This window comes from Streptopelia decaocto, assembly GCF_964273445.1.
Source record: "Streptopelia decaocto genome assembly, chromosome: 18".
In the NCBI taxonomy this organism is placed as follows: Eukaryota; Metazoa; Chordata; class Aves; order Columbiformes; family Columbidae; genus Streptopelia; species Streptopelia decaocto.
Genome location: NC_138673.1, coordinates 4,903,403 through 4,923,560, shown reverse-complemented (window position 1 = coordinate 4,923,560; position 20,158 = coordinate 4,903,403). Strand labels below are relative to the sequence as shown.

Genomic DNA, 20,158 nt, shown 5'->3' with positions numbered 1-20,158 from the left:
TGCGCATGGTCTGTGACTCACTAGTCAAAGCAGAGACTCTGTCTGCATGTTTAATCAATCAGTAAACTAACGGCAATCAAATACTAAATGCATCATCTGCGCTATTTGCTCACAACATTATATTAAATGATTTTGCATAGGTTCTACAGCTGTAATTAAAATGTAATTGTAAGAAGTAGGGTAACATGGCTCTGATAATCAGAGCATGGGACATAAGCTATTGTGTGCATGAAAAAAAACTGTAGGAGCATTAAAAAGGCACAAAAAGAGAAACTTTTTTTATGCAGCTGGAAAATATCGGGGTTAAAAAACCGAACTAACAATCCAGATTAAGATAAATTATTTTCTTGTACATTATTAGACGTGGATATACATATATTGATCTAATAACCAGTAAACAGCTCCAGCAAGCGGGACAAGTTACTACACCGTGGCACTTGCATCTACTGCTGTATAAGTAATGGGTTTTGCAGCCTTAAGCAATTCTGCTGATGGTTTCCATCCACAGCAGCATTGTTTGGAGAACCTATTCAGCTTGCATGCAAGCAAACCACAGAGGATACTTCTAATAGATGTTACATCTGCATACGCAGTAAGCTGTCAGCTGCCCTTTCTGCAGAGCCTCCCCAGCCAATTCAGAACACCTGTTGTAACCCTGTGAATAATATCAGACAAGATTTCATACTATGCCTTGTTAAAAATACATCAACGGAAACTTTGGGCAATTCTGTTTGGGAAAGACTGGTCAATTTTGCCTTTTTATTCCTTCCAGAATGGAAGCTTTTTAGAGCCAGAATTATAGATGCGTTCAATGTCTGGAAAGCACTTTTGGGTGCTATCGCAATATAAATTATAAATAACACACAGAAACCTGTTAAAAGAACGGTACGGTTTCAAAATGGAGCACTTAGAAGTTTTGAAAAGCCAACCCCAAGGCCTCAGGTACGTTTGGGCACCCCCGTGCGCAGGGCTTGGGCAGGCAGGCTGGAACCACCCAGCAACACGCTGTTATTGCTTCTTCCCAACAAGCCCACCTACTCCATTCAGTCCTCAGGATGAACACTGTTCTGCGAATGAATATTTTGCTTTGTCCTCCTTGTTCCATCCGTGACCTCTGTGGCTTATTTACTGCAAACTAATCCCCCCCTCCTCTGCAGACAGGATTATTCGCTGCCTCATGGGCTGTGCTCTAGTTTCCGCCACCGAAGGATCTAAGTGCTTCAAGAAGCGTTAACGAATGCACTGGCACAAGCCCAAATTTTCAGCTATATGGGTGCCATTCAGGCGTTCTGCTTGCCGCTGTCACCCACAGCCTCACCATGTCACCATTCAGGTGCTCTGCTCACTGGTGTCACCCACAATCTCACCGTATCACCATTCAGGTGCCACCCAGAATCTCACTGTATCGCCATTTGGGTGCTCTGCTCAGTGGTGTCACCCACGATCTCACCGTATGGCCATTCGGGTGCTCTGCTCGCTGGTGTCACCCACAATCTCACCGTATGGCCATTCGGGTGCTCTGCTCGCTGGTGTCACCCACAATCTCACCGTATGGCCATTCGGGTGCTCTGCTCGCTGGTGTCACCCACAATCTCATGGTATCATCATCTGGGTGCTCTGCTCGCTGGTGTCACCCACAATCTCACGGTATCACCATCTGGGTGCTCTGCTCACTGGTGTCACCCACAATCTCACCATGTGGCCATTCGGGTGCTCTCCTCACCCATGTCACTCACAGCCTCACCACCAGCACAGGCTGCGTTTGGCCGTTGTCACCCACACCCAAGGCCCCATGCAGTGGCTGCTGTGCCACTCCCCTGTAAAACCCTCTGTTTTTTCCTCTCCAACCCCCACCCCTCTTTGCTTGTCACTTTGTCCCCTTCCTAATGCATTTTGGCCGCTGGAAGCTCCGCTTCTACCTTCGCTGAGCTTCACAGCCTTTAGCTTCAGGACGACAGAAGCAAGCTCGGACTTTGCACGACCTAACGAATCCACACAAACTTCCAGAATTCATCTTACCCCCACGCTTTCCTCCTTTCCTTGTCGCTTCTTCTCCGAACGTCCTTGCAGCAGCCCTGTCCTGCTCCTTCTCCTCCCTCCCCAGCCCCTCTGCTCCCCGTTGGGCAGGGACAGCCCGGGGAAGCGTCTCCCCTCCCAGTGCTCCCAGTCACAGCGGCACTGGACCTCCCATTACAGCCAAGAGAAGAAAAACCTGGCTGGTTAATGTTCACCCGGCGACAGACTGCAGCATGCTCGGGACATCAAAGCCGACAAATTCAAACCAGATTCTGTTGAGTTTGTGTGAACTGGGTTGGTGGGTTTTTTTTTTTCAGACGCTTATAGGTTGGCCAAACTTGGGGCTTTTTTTTTCGTTTGCTACTTGAAGCAACAGAAAATACAGCCCTGAGAAAAAGGCAAACCCTCCCTCATCAAGCGCCAAGCCCCTTCTCTTCAATATGGGCACAGCAGGCTCCTCACCAAAACCAAGAACAACTCCTAACGCGTGGGGAGGACTGGAGTGTTTTTCCTAATCTTATTCTTAGAAATGGTTGAACAATTTTTCCTGAAATAAGAAAAGAGAATGCAGCCAGAGACAGACGCTCAGTGCGGAAAATTGCTAAAACCTAGTGATCTTGCACAACTTGGAGCCACTGGAAAGTTCACGCGACCTTCTCTTTGTGTGACACTGTCCCACTTTGGCTAAGAAATGCGTATGCCAGAGTACAGTTGCTTTCTATAAGTTACTGCTGAAACTCTTGGCTTCTTACTTCCAAATCTACTATGTAGAGCCTAGAAAATACATGATGAGCAGTGACAGTGACACTACTGCCTCGATAGAGATCATGCAAATCCGGCATTGTCTAAAAATGCTGTTTTTTTGGATAGCTCAGTCATGCAATTCCCCATAATTTCCATGTTGCTGTTTTTCTAGCATAGAGGTTCCACCCTGGTAACAAAATATTTCAAAATACTTTCATTCGCCTTAATATAGCAGGTAAATATTGTGCTGTTCACAGTGGAGCCAGCAGGTCATGATCGTAATGCTGCCGTGTGCTTTCTAATTAAAAAAAAAAGTCTTATACAATATATCCAGTTTAAATTATTCTCATTGTTTCCTGACAAGATAATGAATAGCATGAACTGAGTGCTCTTCTCCTTACAGTAAAATGTTAATTTGATCAAAGACCAGCGGTGTGAATAGCAAAATGAGATACTTGCAAGCAAAAAAGTATAACCTTTCCCTTAAAGTTCCACCAGTCAATCTTATTACTTATTACACGCTAAACTCAGTGCTATACGTGGCAAAATCTTCCTATGGGCTGGAAGTGTATATTAACGTGTATTAACGTCACTGATTGGAAATTATAATATTCTGGGAATCAAACAATAAAAAATTCAAAGATGCTATATCCCAAACTATGATAAATCATTTATTTTGACAAGTAAGGGTAGTTTAGTTTTAATTATTTATTATTATACTTCGTAGCACATCAGAAAATATGCAGTGATTTATTGTGCAAAATGAAATCTTAATAAAATGAGTCCCTTCCCCAAACTACAGGATTATTAAATCTTCATGGAAATGTGAGAGTGAACTCTTGGGTTACTTTCGTTATTGGGCTGGTGGCTTAGTGAAGTGGGGAAGGAGTGGCTGACACGCCAGAAGGCTGTGCTGCCATCCAGAGACCTGGACAGGCTGGAGAGTTGGGCAGGGAAAAATGTAATGAAATATAACAAGGGCAAGTGTAGAGTCTTGCATCTGGGCAGGAACAACCCCAAGTTCCAGTATAAGTTGGGGAATGAGCTATTAGAGAGCAGCACAGGGGAAAGGGACCTGGGGGTCCTGGGGACAGCAGGATGACCATGAGCCAGCACTGGGCCCTTGTGGCCAGGAAGGTACCTGGGGTGGATTAGAAGGGGGTGGTCAGTAGGTCAGAGAGGTTCTCCTGCCCCTCTGCTCTGCCCTGGGGAGACCACACCTGGAATATTGTGTCCAGTTGTGGCCCCTCAGTTCCAGCAGGACAGGGAACTGCTGGAGAGAGTCCAGCGCAGGGCAACAAAGATGCTGAAGGGAGTGGAGCATCTCCCGTGTGAGGAAAGGCTGAGGGAGCTGGGGCTCTGGAGCTGGACAAGAGGAGACTGAGGGGTGACCTCATTAATGTTTACAGATATCTAAAGGGTGAGTGTCAGGAGGATGGAGCCAGGCTCTTCTCGGTGACAACCAATGAAAGGACAAGGGGTAATGGGTTCAAACTGGAACACAAGAGGTTCCACTTAAATTTGAGAAGAAACTTCTTCTCAGTGAGGGTGTCAGAGCCTGGCCCAGGCTGCCCAGGGAGGTTGTGGAGTCTCCTTCTCTGCAGACATTCCAACCCGCCTGGACACCTTCCTGTGTAACCTCATCTGGGTGTTCCTGCTCCATGGGGGGATTGCACTGGATGAGCTTTTGAGGCCTCTTCCAATCCCTGACATTCTGTGATTCTGTGAAAATACACCATTCCTATTGCATTTAGTTATACTTTGGCTTTAGCCAAAGACATCCAACCCATCCAAGCTCGGGATGAGGAGGGAACCAGAGAGGGATTTCTCTGTCTCTCTCGTTAGGGTTATGGTTTGGGGGGAAAATTAAAATTCAGTTTACACCTTGCACTAATGATACAAAGGAGAGAAACAGAACTTTGCGGTCACTACCCCTTTTTCTTTCTAAGCAGAAAATCGCAAAGCTCACTGGTATTTAAAGGTAATTATTTCTAGGAGCTAGTAATTTCTTCTGGGGATGATCGCACACAGACAAGCCCAGAAAGCTCCTGCATGAAACAATTCGAGGATCCAAATGAGAAAAAAAAAACACAAAAGGAAAAGAGAAGTGATGGAGTCTGAAGACTAAAAATGGTCCTCGCTTCACCCAACTGGAACCAAGGGTGGGAGTTCCAGGACGAGGTCTGTCCCCATGGATTTAATAATCCAAAAGATGGACACCTGGATCAACATCAGTGAGAACATCCACCCCCTCCTACTGCAGAACTGGGGAGGGAAACGTCACCCTCACCTCTCCAGAGCCAGAGAAAGGGATTTTCAAGAAATATCAAATATTTAAAAATGCAATAGCAAGTATTTTTCACATATTCAGTGGAAACATTTTGCTGTTCTGTAAATTTCTGCTCCGAATCCCAGTGGTTTGGGTCAGTGTTAATTCCAGAGCAGCAAAACATCACATCAAAATCAGCAAGGCAGGCTGTCCTCAAAGCAGGAGTCATGCTGAGCGTTACTCTTTAAAGGTAGCCGTAATAATGGGGAATAAGTACTTACTGAAATGGTAAAAGGAAATGTTAATTTAACTATTAAATACATAATTACGTTAAGTACTTGTTTCTGCAATTGTAACACTTCAGCCTGATGCAAACTCACTTTCTGGCTTGTGCAATGCATTTAATTTCTTCCATTTCTTTTTTTTTTTTTTTTCAGCTCTAAAGAGGTAAAACACAGGAATTGCTGCTACAAAGATTACTTAGTTATCATTTAGAAAAGTGTTTTATAAAGGTAAAGCATCACACAAGACAAGGACTACGGGCCCGTTTCACAGAATCACACAGAATCACAGAATGTCAGGGGTTGGAAGGGACCTGGAAAGCTCATCCAGTGCAATCCCCCCATGGAGCAGGAACACCCAGATGAGGTTACACAGGAAGGTGTCCAGGCGGGTTGGAATGTCTGCAGGGAAGGAGACTCCACAACCCCCTGGGCAGCCTGGGCCAGGCTCTGCCACCCTCACCATGAAGAAGTTTCTTCTCAAATTTAAATGGAACCTTTTGTGTTCCAGTTGGAACCCATTGCCCCTTGTCCTATCCTTGGTTGTCACCGAGAAGAGCCTGGCTCCATCCTCCTGACACTCCCCATTTAGATATCTGTAAACATTGATGATGTCAAGGAAAATATCTTTTGAATTTCTCTGTAAATGGACACATTCCATTTTAGTATGGCAACGAGGAAAACAGAAATACCTGTTCTTTAACCAGAACCACTCTTCCACTCTTTACCCCTTCTGGGTAAATTATTGCTACAACTTTGCAAAGCACACGGCCTTTGCAAAAATCACACAATAATTCTACCAAAACACCTTTAACACCTACATCATTTCTAAAAAATCTACAGATTTTCAAATAATCACTAGCACTTTCATAAATATCTAATGCTGTCTACGAAAGTTATTTGACAGAACTAAAAACCCACTGTGCAAACCCCAGTTTTACTGACTAAATGATCAACCCAACAACTTACAAATCTGCCTTCTGCTTCATTTTTCCAATTTATAAAGAAAGATATATATAAATATATATATAAAGAGGAAAGGCTGAGAGAGTTGGGGTGTTCGGCCTGGAGAAGAGAAGGCTCTGGGGAGACCTTACTGAGGCCTTTCTGTACTTAAAAGGGGCTGATAGAAAGATTGGGACAGACTTTTTAGTAAGACGTGTTGCAATAGGACAAGGGGTGATGGTTTTAAACGAAAAGAGGGGAGATTGAGGCCGGACACGAGGAAGAAATGTTTTACAACAAGGGTGGCTCATTGCAGGGGGGTTGGATGGTAACTAACGTGAAGAACAACATACTTTCTGTGAGCCTACCAAATTCACATCTGCAGGAACAATTTATGACTTCTTTGCTCTCCTGCATGGCACAGTCTGATCTAACCCTTGCTAAAAATGTAATAAGGCAAATAAAACGTATCAGAAAAGGAAGGGAAAAGAAAAGTCCACAGAAGTCCACAAAAGCTGGAGCTGCAGCAGGTCAGGCCTCCCTAGGCCGGGCTCCAGGAGCCCTAGTGCTGAGACCCTTTAATTAATTTGGGTAAACCAGTTACCTGCACGTCCAGGTAGGGGCCAACATGATGGATTTACAAACACAGACTCAAGAATAACTATAGCAGGAGACTCAAGTTTGAATTATTAGAAGGTAAATATATGGCAAGGACTACTCTGTTGTGCACAAAATCCTTACAGAGTGTCCCTAAAGAACTGTATTTTTCTCTTAATTTGTCTATTTTCTTACTCTACACAGTTATGACCGCTAAGTGCATCTAAAAGAACTGTCCTGAAATCCAAAAGAGAAGGAAAAAAAAAATCAAAGTCACACTTAGAATTTCACAAGGAACTCGTTTAAAATCCTACCTGATTTGCTCTTTCAAGGTCTGTCATGATCATCTCGATTTCATCAGCCCTGGGAGAACAAGAGAGCAGAAGCACCGTTATCACACAAAGAATGCCTGCTATATGAGTTCATGCACTGCACAATTGCGACATTCATTCCAACAATACCAATTTTCAATGTTTTTTAAAAGGACACAGTCAGACTGATCAGCTAAGCTGAAATCCTCTTGGGTTTCAGCTCTGGGTTCTGCTTTGTGAGTCTTCAAATCCTTTGCCTGCTCCCTTTTTGCAACACAACGGCGCATCGATAACTGAGCACATTCATTCGGTCTTTGAAGATCTTAGTCCCCAACCTTCAGCAGAAGGGCAGGATCATCTTTCCTATGTGTAAAGGTGCTTCACAAGTGGTAATTATGGAGAAATCAAAGACTATAGCTCTTCAGTCAGCTACTTGTACAGATGTCCACAAAAATAGCCTGTTACTCTTCTGTTTCAGTCTGCGTATAAGTTTGGTTCTAAATTCAGCTAAAAAAAATAATAATGATGTCAAAGAGACCAAGAAATTTCATTTTACATTATGCAGAAAAGAGTTTTTTGACACAGATTTATCAAACTCTAAATTTTGACTCATGTTCTTTATGTACTTTACAAAGCTTAATAAGAAAGTCAAAGGGTTGAAAACTACACGAATAGTCAAGGAAGAATAGATCCTTTGCGTACGTGTGTTAGGCAGCAGGTACCAGCCCTGACCCTTTACAAACCCAGCATTTCTAAGACTTTACTCACACAAATGGCTCTAATCTTCAAGTATTTTTTTTACCATCATGCTGAATCATGGGCAAATATTTCCCACTCATACTCTCACCTGTGAAAGGTACCGGGAAAAGAGCCCACAGAGCTATAAGTATGTTCTGTATCAATACAGAAAGACGTATTACTGCTCCCCAGACATTTTGCCTGTCTTGTATCTCTGGACCATATGGAAGCAATAAACACTATCCTCATCTCCTCTGAACAGCAGCTTTAACCAGCAAGTCCTTTTGCAATCTGCCAACACCATAATGTCTGTTTTTTGTTTTTAATCTGCAGCAGATCATTATCAGTAAAAGCTGTGAAATACTGGAATTCCCTTCTGCTGCCGATGCAGAGAACTCTGGGTTTATTTTTTCTGCTGATCCCACAGAACATTCCTTTTTCTATGCAGGTGTTTGCATGGAAAGATGGTTAATTGAAGTACATCAGGGTACCAGCACACTCGACACTAGATCATTACACTGAATATTGACTCACTCTTCAACAGCATTTTAGGTTTCTGCGTGCACACTTAGGGAAATGCAGTAAAAGATCATAATAAGTAAATGTGTGTGTATATAAATTAATGGAAAATTATTTTTAATTACAGCCTTTAATGTTGTCTGGGCAACACGAATTGCCTTTTGAAAAAGTCTTTTGGACAATAATGGAAAACAGATTAACATGTGTTTTCTTGTGCAGGAGAAGCTAATGTACTCTTGCATTGGGAAAAAATCACGCACACGATGTTTTGAATTAATAATAAATAATAGACATTAGTTACTGAATCAAACAATCACTCTTTGGGCAAATAAGGATTCAAAGTGCACAGGGAGAAACCAGAAGAGTAACCCGGGCAGGTTAACATAAGCCTATGGTAACACTTTTAGCCTCTGCAGCTGTGAAATACGTCTTTTGCTTTAGACTCCAGACCCAAAATATTTGTCCACCTTGTTAATCAGCATACAGAAAAAACAGTATTTCAAAGGGAAAAGAGGTCCATAAAACCATGCAAAGTGACCCCATTATGTATCTATGACGGAGATGAGGGAAGAGAACATCTTAAAGCGCCAAAAAAAGCACCACCACCAAACCCCCACAAAAATGTTTCCCAGCATTTCATAAATATTTTTAGCTGGGATAGTTTAAGGATCCTCTTTATATAAGCTTATGCATTCACGTTGAATTTATATGTGGATGCCTCAGGTTCTATGGAGCCAGTGAATGATGTCTGGCTTTTGTCACACGCCGCCCGGATCGGAGCCGGGAACGTCCCATCCCGACGCGCCGGCTGCAGCTCCGCCGGACCCGGCTCCGGCTCCCGCTCCCTTCACTGCACGGGCTGCAAAGCAACCAAGTCACCGTCCTCCCTCCCAAAAAGGGGGTGGAAGTATCAGCCAAAGGCCTGAAAAACCGCACAACTTGAGAAGAGCAAAGGATTCCGAGGAAAAACGAGGCGCAGGGACTCAGGACAGTCCTATATTGAAAACGGACAGAAGTATTAAGACTGGTATTTGTAAGCTGTTTTGGCCGGGGTCAGGATTAAAGAGCTATATTACAACACTGGTATATGCAGCCAATTCCAAAAAAAAAAAAAAAGGCGATCGAGGATATAGAACGTCATAAAAATGACATTTCTGCCCTTCAGCGCGCACAGATAATTCCGACTGAAGCCGGTAGAAGTGTCAAACTGTAGCCAAGGGCAAAATTGTCCCTTTGTCCTTGTATCCAGACACTGATCTTGAGCTCCCATTTCCCCTCATACATTTTTTTCCTACCCAGCTTTTGCACAGACCGTGTGTCTCTGCACACCTAATGAATAGATACAACACCCCCAACAAAACCCAAGCACAACCTCTCCAGTCGAGCAGTCTGCACACCAGCGTGGGTTAATGCTGCAACCAGAAATGTTAGCTTTAAGTAAAGTAATGAATTAAATGACTCGTTATTCTTTCCTAGTGCAAGTGTCAACAGCATTCAGAGGAATCTTCCAAAGGAATTCAGTCTTTTCATTTTAAAAGCTCAGCTACCACATCAGAAGCTGGCACTCAGCAGTCGAAAGTCACTTATTTGAGAAAGTCTCTAATAGCTACGTTCACTGTTTGCTCAGCAGAAGCATTTATTATAAAATAAATTACAGTTCTCACACCTTCTATGCACTCACAGAAACAACTTGATTTATTGGATTTATTGTTTACAAAGCACCCTGTCGAATTCAAACCTGCAAGGGACAAGGAAACTCCACTTCGGCTGAGTTAGTCCCACACGGGTCATTTTTGATGTATTCGCCATCCACCGCATCTGCTCATTTTCAGCCCTATTTCAATATTTATTTTTAGTTCAACAGAATGACTTGTCAGGCAAAACACCACCCAGCCCAAGGCTGCAGCAGCTTGTCCTGCAGCTTTGCATTGAAAATTTGGGGAGAACCTTGAAGGGAATCATGGCCAAATTTAGCAAATCTGTGGCTATACTGACCCTAAATTGCTGACCAGAGCCATTCCACCTGAACTAAACTCACTTGGAAGAGACACAGATCTGATGATTTTACTTTTTCGCTCCTGAAGCAACACGCAGCTCGAGCTCTTGGAAGTTCCCGGATTCCCCCATCACCCCAAAGAGAAAAACCCCAAAGGTCTGTGTTTCTTTGGACAGACACAGAGAATGAGGGTAATTAGTAACAATAAGACCTTCTGCTAAAATACAGTGATATTTATGGTGTTTTAGAGATTTCTACATGGCAACCCAAAATTATTCAGGGCTTGTCAATGGTGATACTTTCTAAACATTAAAACAGATCACGTTGTGTGCAGGACCAAATACGATCTGCCCTGTGTAGCAGTATAACCATTCATCTGATCTAATTCCTTATGATCTCTGTGTTAGAGGAAAACCAATCATGTAAGCAAGAGAGTTCTTCTGTATTACAGCGAGTTTGTTCTAAGGTTCAACATTTTCAGGCTAAGAAATTCAGGAAACCAGATTTTAAGCACAAGCATTTGGAGCTACAGAATAAGCATTACCAGGTAAAAAGAATCTGAGCTGCTGAAAGACCATGATGACGAAACATTCTATTATTTCTTCTCTTGCTACTGTATCTGAAGTGAAACCCAAAAAGCATTAAAAGCTATAGATTTTACAAGGTATACGCTTTTACCAGTTATGAAAGAGCTCTCAAAGCTCGCACGCCATCTGAAAAACAAACCAACCAACCATTTAAGGAGTTTAAAGAAAAGCACACCACTTTTCAGTTTGATTGCTTATAGGAAATAAAAACTCCAGAAAGGCTCAGCTTTCTTTTTAAGATCAAGATAACCCATTAGATTTGAAGAGCATAACAAGCAAACAAATTCAGGAACTGGGAACATGGAAGAAGCTCAGTTTCTTTTTCTAAATAAAATTAAATCAGATGAAACTGTTTCCCATAGCATACTCCTGCAAAAGCTGGTAGCCCATGGCTTGGACAAGTGCACTCTCTGCTGGGTTAAGAACTGGCTGGAGGGCCGAGCCCAGAGAGTGCTGGTGAATGGGGCTGCATCCAGCTGGCGGCCAGTCACTAGTGGTGTCCCCCAGGGGTCACTGTTGGGTCCAGTCCTGTTTAACATCTTTATTGATGATTTAGATGAGGCGATTGAGACCATCATTAGCAAATTTGCTGATGACACCAAGTTGGGAGGGAGTGTCAACCTGCTGGAAGGCAGGAGGGCTCTGCAGAGGGATCTGGATAGACTGGAAAAATGGGCCGATTCCAATGGGGTGAAGCTCAACAAGGCCAAGTGCTGGGTCCTGCACTTTGGCCACAACAACCCCCTGCAGCGCTCCAGGCTGGCACAGAGTGGCTGGAGAGCAGCCAGGCAGAAAGGGACCTGGGGGGACTAATGGACAGGAAGCTCAACATGAGCCAACAGTGTGCCCAGGTGGCCAAGAAGGCCAATGGGATCCTGTCCTGTATCCAAAAGAGCGTGGTCAGCAGGACAAGGGCAGTGATCCTTCCCCTGTGCTCTGCATTGGGGAGGCCACACCTGGAGTATTGTGTTCAGTTCTGGCCCCTCAGGTCAGGAAAGAGACTGAAGTGCTGGAGCGGGTCCAGAGAAGAGCAACAAGACTGGGGAAGGGACTTGAACACAAGCCCTATGGGGAGAGGCTGAGGGAGCTGGGCTTGTTTAGTCTGGAGAAGAGGAGGCTTAGAGCTGAGCTCAGCACTCTCTAGAACTACCTGAAGGGCAGTTCTAGCCAGGTGGGGATTGGGCTCTTCTCCCAGGCATCAGCAATAGGACAAGGGGCCATGGGTTTCAGCTCTGCCAGGGGAAATTTAGGCTGGAGATTAGAAAGCAATTCTCTGCAGAGAGAGTGGTCAGGCATTGGAATGGCTGCCCAGGGAGGTGCTGGACTCACCGTCCCTGGAGGTTTTTAAACTGAGATTGGACATGGCACTTAGTGCCGTGATCTAGTAAATGGACTGGAGCTGGACCAAGGGTTGGACTTGATGATCTCTGAGGTCTTTTCCAACCCAGTCGATTCTGTGATTCTGTTAAAAAAAAAAATCCTAAACAGCAGGAAGCTATTCATTTGCGAGCGAGAATAATCTGGACTTTATGATTAAAATCCAGTTGATCCAACTTCTTCATCTAGAGACTGGCTTAAAGAGGCAGAAACAATTCCTTTTTTATTAACATGACAAGCGAATGGTTTGCCAAATCTTGTGGCTACAGCCCCCTGAACATTCAAACTTACTGAACCTTGAAGGAAACTGCTGTTGGATTCTTTATACATGGAAGGACTGAAAAACACAGATGACACTTTGGAAATTGCAGTCGGTGGTGTGGCCAAGAAACTCCACTAGCAGGGCACATCAGTATTTTGGTTTGGAAAAAAAAACGAACAACATTTTTTCCCACACATTTGTTTTCTTTCAAAACATGTATAAGTTTACTGGTCAGAGCGAATGGTATATGGAGCCACTGGGGCTTGTTAAAACGTTCTAATTACTGAAACATTTACGCAGGCAATTTCAAACTAAAAGCAGGCCATTATCAACTAATGTGCATTTATTTTTAATTAAGAAAAAAGAAAATCCTACTTGTAACATACATCTACGATCGTCACAGGGCAGATTTTGGCCAAATTAGGTAAACATCTTTGCCTCTTAAAATCAGAGGCAGTATCATCTAGTACTTTGCTAGCACAAGATAAAATGGGAAGAATTATTTGGGACTTTTGGGAAGGGAAGAAGAAGAAGGGCCGGAGCATTTGAAAAAAGACCAAAAGTGCAGTGCATTGCATTTTTTCAAGTTTCAATACAATTTTGATCAAGGAAGGTTCATGGGTCTAGGAAATAATTTCGGATCACTAAACAATGTCAGAACTGCCTGCAGCCCAATGGTCGCAGCATTCACTCAGGGCACGGGAGCATTCCAGCATTGCAATATGCAATTCTGGTTTTTCTTTAAGCAAAACAGGAGGACGACAAATTTCCTACCTAAATTCAAGACTCCGACTAAGCTCTGCTGGTAGATGCCCTCGTCTCATCCCTGCAACTCTAGAACTTGCACAGGTAGAACCAAATGCTTTCTCTGAATCTCTTACAAAGTTTCCTATAGAAGGTTTTAGGAATTTCTAGAATTCATAATGACTGTAATCCAACAAACATCCACTAGATAAATCCAACTTTAATGCCAATATAACCTCCAAAAGTAATAGACACAAGGGTTGTACAAAGGAAGAAAAAGAAGCTATTTCGGTATAGCACGTCAAAGACTCATGCACTTTTTACTACTAAGTTCTCAAATCTACTTTTCAAATTGCAAGAGCTATAGGTTAATATTTTCTTTCACAGCAGCTCTCTAAGGATCTCCAGATCAGATAATCCTTTTTCCAATGTCATATAAATCCAGGCCTCTTGTAAAAGAATTTCTCTGTTCAGGGATTCATAAATCCACCAACTTTAGTAATGAATTGGGTGTTTCCTCTCCTAGGAACTCAATTGAAGAAAAAATCCTCTCTCTGCTAAGCAGTGAAACACTGGAGGCTTTAAATTGAGAGATCAAAGAAATGCTGGTTTCAGGTGCTCCAGCGATTACAAAATACGTCATCTGGATTAATCTGGGGAATTGCTAAATGTCCCCTGTACACTGTGCAGACCCCTCTTTGCAGTTAGCCCACAATAAATCGAGTTCCTCCCCAGGCAAAAAGGAGAAAGAATTATAACTTATTAAGGTTTTTTTGGTCTATAAGAATTAATTTCATTGCTGGCTTTGTATCCATGCAGCGCACTGCAAACAGATTCAAGCTGAAAAAATAAACTAAATCTCATGCAAGGATTTCTCATTAAGCACATCAGGTCAGTATCGTTAAGTACCGGGATCAAGCAGTTGCACCAGCTGCAGGTATGATCTTCAAATAACTGCTGCCTTAGCCCCTTGAAAGATGTCAAGTGATGATCAAATATTGATAAAGGTTAAAGAAACTGCTTATAAAGCCCGAGATATTGAGCAATACCTGGATGTTACAAGACAAGAATCATCTGGATCGTTAGAAGGAAAAGACCCTATGGAATAAAACAACTTGCAGTCAGTAAAAAAACTGCTTTCTAAGAAAACCTGTACAGCACTTCGTTTTCTCTTTCACGGGTGTGGCAGGATGCAAACCCCCCTCTCTCCCCGTCCCTCCTTCATATCTGGAAGGAGTAGACACATCTCCCTCTCTCTGCTGCTTGAGGCTGACAGCTTCTTTTGTTTGGCCCCAGAGCCCCTGGCCAGGGCTGTTAAGAGAAGGGAGCGCTGAGGAGCCACTGGGTGCCCGTGGCCAGTGTGGGGGATGTTTGGAGGCTTCAGGGGCACCCACAGCCAGGGTGGGGGTGCAGAGAAGCTTCTGGAATGCCCAGTCAGAGCTGATCAGGCTATAAAAACGGGATTCTCGTCGAGATTCGGCCTCTTGCGCGGATCTCTTGGAGCACGAGTGAGATGCTGCCACCAAGAGCCCCCCCAGGACGGACACTCCGCTTGCCGTGCCGCCACGGGGGTGAGGAAATTTACCCTTGCAGGACTGTGAGTGGATCCTACTTTCCGTGCACGTTTGCACGTGTATTTATACTTTCCATGCACGTTTGCACGTGTACCTTCCAGATTTGCAGGATCAAGTCCTTGGGGTGAGGAATGCGCTCTCCAGGTTCAGGTTGTGATGAGCACTGATGCTCAGAGGAGCCAATTCAGACAAACAAACATTTCCAGCTGCCTCTCTGGCCATTGCCAACCCGTGCTGCCCTGGGTACAGGAGTCACTGCCTGATCCAATATTCCGGCCCTGAGGATTTTCGAACAATGCAAGATGACACAGATGCAGAAAACTCTCTATTTCCTAGTGCCTCCTGTTACAAATTGAACGAGCCTGCTGCAATTCTCCTCTCCTGACTTCAGCTGATTCAATAACGCACCAGAATTTGAACACAGACGCCCTTCCCTCTCCCTCCCTTGCACACAAAGCGTATCAAAAGCACGGAATTACTCCTGACTTGGCCTTGAGCAGCCAACATGATGTCAATTTTACATGTTTTATAAAGCAACAGCATGTAGAAAGCAACTCAAATGCAGGTCATATCAAGCATGTGACCCACAGAGCAATCAAAGACTGCCTGAAACTGTCATTCAAGGTTCAATCATCTTCTTGCAGGAAAAATGAAACATCTGTGGCCCAGAGAATTATGTATTGCATAATTCATCTGGTGTCTGCCACAGCAGCCATTTTAATGCTCTAGTGATAAACATGTTTGATAATTTTTGTTTTGTTTCCTGCTGCCTCCATGGTATTTCTGTTTATCTACCCATGCTACAATGGGTAACAAATACACAAAACAGTGTTATAAGCGGCTGATAAGATGTGGGAAATCAGCAGCCTTATTAATCACATTAAGGCAGCATCATTATTAAACCTTATGTCCCCTGTAATTGTTCTCACTTTGGTTCATTTGGGTACACTCTGGAGCTCTATTTGATGATGAAATCCCTGTTTCCCAAGGATCCAAAGATGAGTTTTAAAGGTCTTTCTATTCCAAAGCTGCTCTCCTCATACCCAAAGCAAGTTTCACACTGTTTCCCGGCTTTTGCAGCCTCTCATGACTTTCTGATGCCGATGTTAGCAGGAGGAAAGCGAACCTCACACCAGACGGGCAGAGGACCCTCTATTCCACTGCGGGCTTTGTGGTCTGTGCTATGAGAAACCCTCATCGAGAGCATCCTTTGCAAGCCATTTTGGGAAGGGACCGTTTTATTAATGGTATCTTAGTTCAGTTTGCTCCCAAACTCAGAACCTTCCTGCTTCACCTGCTTTCAGCGCGACCTGCAGAGGTGGGAACTGTAAAGCCCGAGGCCTGTGCTTTGGTCTCTGGGTTTTCATTCCTGCTGCCCGAGCATCCCATTTCTGCATCTCGCTCACAGAGCTTCAGATATCAGCTGATTTGTTGCACAATTAAACCGACTGGCTATCATTTGTACAAAATTTAACAGACTGGGTCAATACCAGCCTGCTCCAAAAAGGTGCTCTGCCCAATGGACAAAACCAAGCAATAGCGTCTGAAGTGGAGTCAGGTGTATTCTTACCCATTGTCATCATTTAGATTCTACAGGAGTCCCACAGTGAGGAAAATCCTCGCTAGAAAGCAACAAGTCAGCACTATTATTATACAAAACCTGATTCGGTAGGAGCAGAATTTGGCCCGATACTTGGGAAGCTTCGCACGCCGGTTCCTGTGATGCTCTCCATGGAGGTGAGTCAGTGGATAAAATAACACCCTCTCCCGTAAGCCCAAATACAAATAAACACCGTTTCCCGTCGATTGTTCCTATAAAGTTGTTTAGACAGTATCTATTGGAACAGTATCAGCTGGTTGACCTGTGCTTTGTACCTGTCCCCATTGCTGCTTCCTCCCGCAAGATTTCCAGGTCACTCCCAGCTCTCACCTCCCAGCCCACAAAAAGAATTTCAGATTATGGATGTTTTCCAGCAACACACACACGGCTCAAGCGCTGCTCTCAACCTGCCACCCTCCGCTCCAGGGGATTATTGGGCTGCGTTTCCCAGCCACTCCTGACTCCTACAAGACTCAGCAGAGCTCCCTGTGCCTGCTATTTCTAATGCTCTTAATTACTGCCCAAGTCAATCATCAGCTTTTGAGTTAATTCAGGAGGGGAACTGAGGAACTGCAAAGCGGCCACCGAGCAGGCTGGCACTAAACCAGAGCGCACAGACACACGGACAGGCTGCCTGTGGACACACGGACAGGCTGCTCCACCCCACCCCCCAGCACAAGAGCCAAACTTACCACTTTCTATTTTAATTGAAAAAAAAAAGTATAACAAAATATAAAATAAAAACTTCCTTAAAGATCAAGTCTTAACTGATTAACTCCGCAACTCGCGTAAGCTGTAATTGTTTCTCCAAAGAAATAATAATAGGCAGTTTGGCATTTTGGAAATACAGCACCTGCAACAATTTACTTATTTTTACTGATGGAGTTAAAATAGGTAATTTATCCAAAATTAGAAACCTTAATTGCAGACATCTTAGATGTCATTCTGTTTTATCAGAATGGTAATGCCTTAAACTGTGAAGAATCAGCAGGAAGAATTGTCTGTGCTTTAATATCCTCTAAAAATACACACAAATATTTTAATAATATAACTGGAGCTGCAATGTGTAAAATCAGTACATATATCTTGGCAAGGTCATGGAGTTTATTTGCCCCCTTTTTTTTCCCCATTTTATTTAGAATCACCATGTCACACTTGAAAAAGTACTTTGGGTTTTGAGTAGTTACAATCCCCAAATGAGCAATTTTCCCTCGTTCTACATCAGTGCTAAAAATCACATATTTCTGTATGTTTGTTTTCTTTAAAACAAAAATAACCTCAACAATTGAAGACTGTTCACAATTTTGACTATAGCAACACACATATTCCAGACTCATCTTTAGGAGTTTCCTTCCAAAAACACTCAATTGCAGAAAGAGCTGAGCAGCGTAGTCATTTTTAAAATCGAGGTACCTATTAATTTCTCTGCTAACTTATTCTTTGTCATTGTCCATCACCGTAAGAACCTATAAAATACTTCTCTTTAACTTACCTCAGTCTATATTTAGTGAAACAGATTTAAGCCAGTTTGAAAATAAAACAGCGCAGTAAGCACTTTTACGTACAGGTGTCACAGCACCCCCATAGATCAAGGGAAAATTACTGTTTACCAGCACAGCAATGACAGAGCATCAGCTCCTGCCTTGGGGAGAACAGTAATTTTCCTATGGCCTGAACATGTATTAGGGTAAATATAACAGACTAAAGAAGAGAACGTTGCACCTATTTCAATAGTAGCTAAAAAGCTCAAGTTCTCTCTGTTCTGTCCCCTCTATCCAGTCTGATTTGGTGAGCGGTGCTATGGAGTGTAAGACAACGTCCTACATGGGCTTCGGAAGGATTTATTGGCATGAAACAAGATAAATATGTCCACTAGGCTGATAATCTCCAATTTGCTATTTCTTACCAAGCTGCTTACGTATCCCCCCAAGCACACAGACTCACAGGCACCCAAACATGACAATATCTTGCTTCCCGACATTGTCAAAGGCACCTGTAGCATCTGGTCGGAGCTTTATAACAGACAACAAAAAGGCATTATTTAGTGATGGAATCTGGATAAAAATGCAACTTGTTTTTGCCTTTTGCCTTTATCTATGTAAAGGACATGCACACTGTGCAAAGGAAAAGCTAAATGTTGACTCTGCAGTAGCACAGCATTCAAGTGCGAGATGTATGTGGGGAAAGCTTTAGGTGCTTTTGGCTTTAGAAGTGAGTATAGGTGATGTGCCTATTCTCTGCTAGCTACTCAAGCAAGTATTTCCTTCTGGCTGTTGAAGAAAACAGCTTTAAATGGTCTCTGATAAAGGCAACCGATGTCCTTCTAACCAGTAAATGGACTGAAAATATCATAAAGCATGACGGGAGACGTGTTTACTGCGTAGTTTGAGTAGGTTTTGCCTTTCCCATGAGCTATGCTGAAGATTAACAACCAGGATGATTGCTATCTTCATAATAATGTATCCAATTACCAATACGGTTTTCTCTTTTCCCAACTGGTTCCAGCTTCGCTCTGAGTGGAAACACTGCTTGTCAAACCACAACCCTGACACCATTTTGCAGTTTCAGTTTATAGCCATCGATACCATGGATCTGGATGGCCTGAGTGACAAAGCTGAAAAAATGGAGCAAAAAAGGGACAGAAAGAAGCAAAGGAGGGAAAGGGAGTGCACAGGACAGCAAAAACAAACGGGAGGAAGGAGAAAAGGAAGATGCGCACACCAAGCACCAGTTCATTATCTCTTAATGGAGACGGAACAACGTCCTGGTCCCCAGATGTGACTCAGCGCAGCTTCACTCGAGTCGCTTGTACCAGCAGAGTAACCGGCGTATTTTATTTTTACATCTTTGCTGAACACATAAAGCTGCTCAATTATTCTCTCACTTAAGTCCCCAGTTGTACCAGATTGTGAGAGATGCTCGCTAATATGATTGACAGATTGCCTGAATACAGAGAATCTAAACTAGGTATGTATTAGACAGTGAAATTACTTTAACTAATCCTTCATGGCAAAACGCAACAGCACTAGGTACTACTATAAGCCCTTGGAGGACAACACTGCAGTATTTTCTAATTTAACCTTTTATAATTTTATTTGCAGAACCACTTTTCAAGTTCTCTGTTTCCCTTTCAACAGTTGTTTGGCCTTTAAAATACTGCTAAAGCAAAACAGCTTCAGGCTTGACTAATATTGTAGTCTGTGGTATGGAACTGGGTGATTATTCTGGTTCCACAGTTAATATAATGGGCTTAGTATTTCTACAGAAGGGGAGTTTGAACTAGAAATAATAGTTTTCTGTTGCTAATGACAATTTCTCAGTATTTCTGCTATATCCAAAAGATACACTAATGGCTGAGGTCTGAAGGTGGATGAAAACCATCCTTCCTAGATGTAAGAAATATCTGTAGGATGGAAAGGAGGCAAGAAAATGCTGATCTACCTGTTGGATTTGCCTATTTTTTAATGCATTTCTAACCACAATCTGCTTAATGAGTAAGTTCACGCTGTTTAGAACCTTCGATGTCCAAACACCCTTCCCTGGTTGCTCCCTGACACCACTGATAAAATGCCCGTTCCTACTGGTTTGGATTCCGTTA

General features: G+C 43.2%; 1 protein-coding gene across 8 annotated transcripts in view; it reads right to left on the bottom strand.

The window, feature by feature from the left end:
• The window catches only part of CUX1 (cut like homeobox 1), a 262,345-nt gene that overhangs the window by 89,362 nt on the left and 152,825 nt on the right, over positions 1–20,158 (bottom strand). For all 8 annotated transcript variants that reach the window (XM_082068464.1, XM_082068458.1, XM_082068459.1 and 5 more), the window contains exon 9: positions 7,167–7,215. In XM_082068464.1, the coding sequence (XP_081924590.1) occupies positions 7,167–7,215 (49 nt within the window). The remainder of the gene's footprint in view (positions 1–7,166; positions 7,216–20,158) is intronic.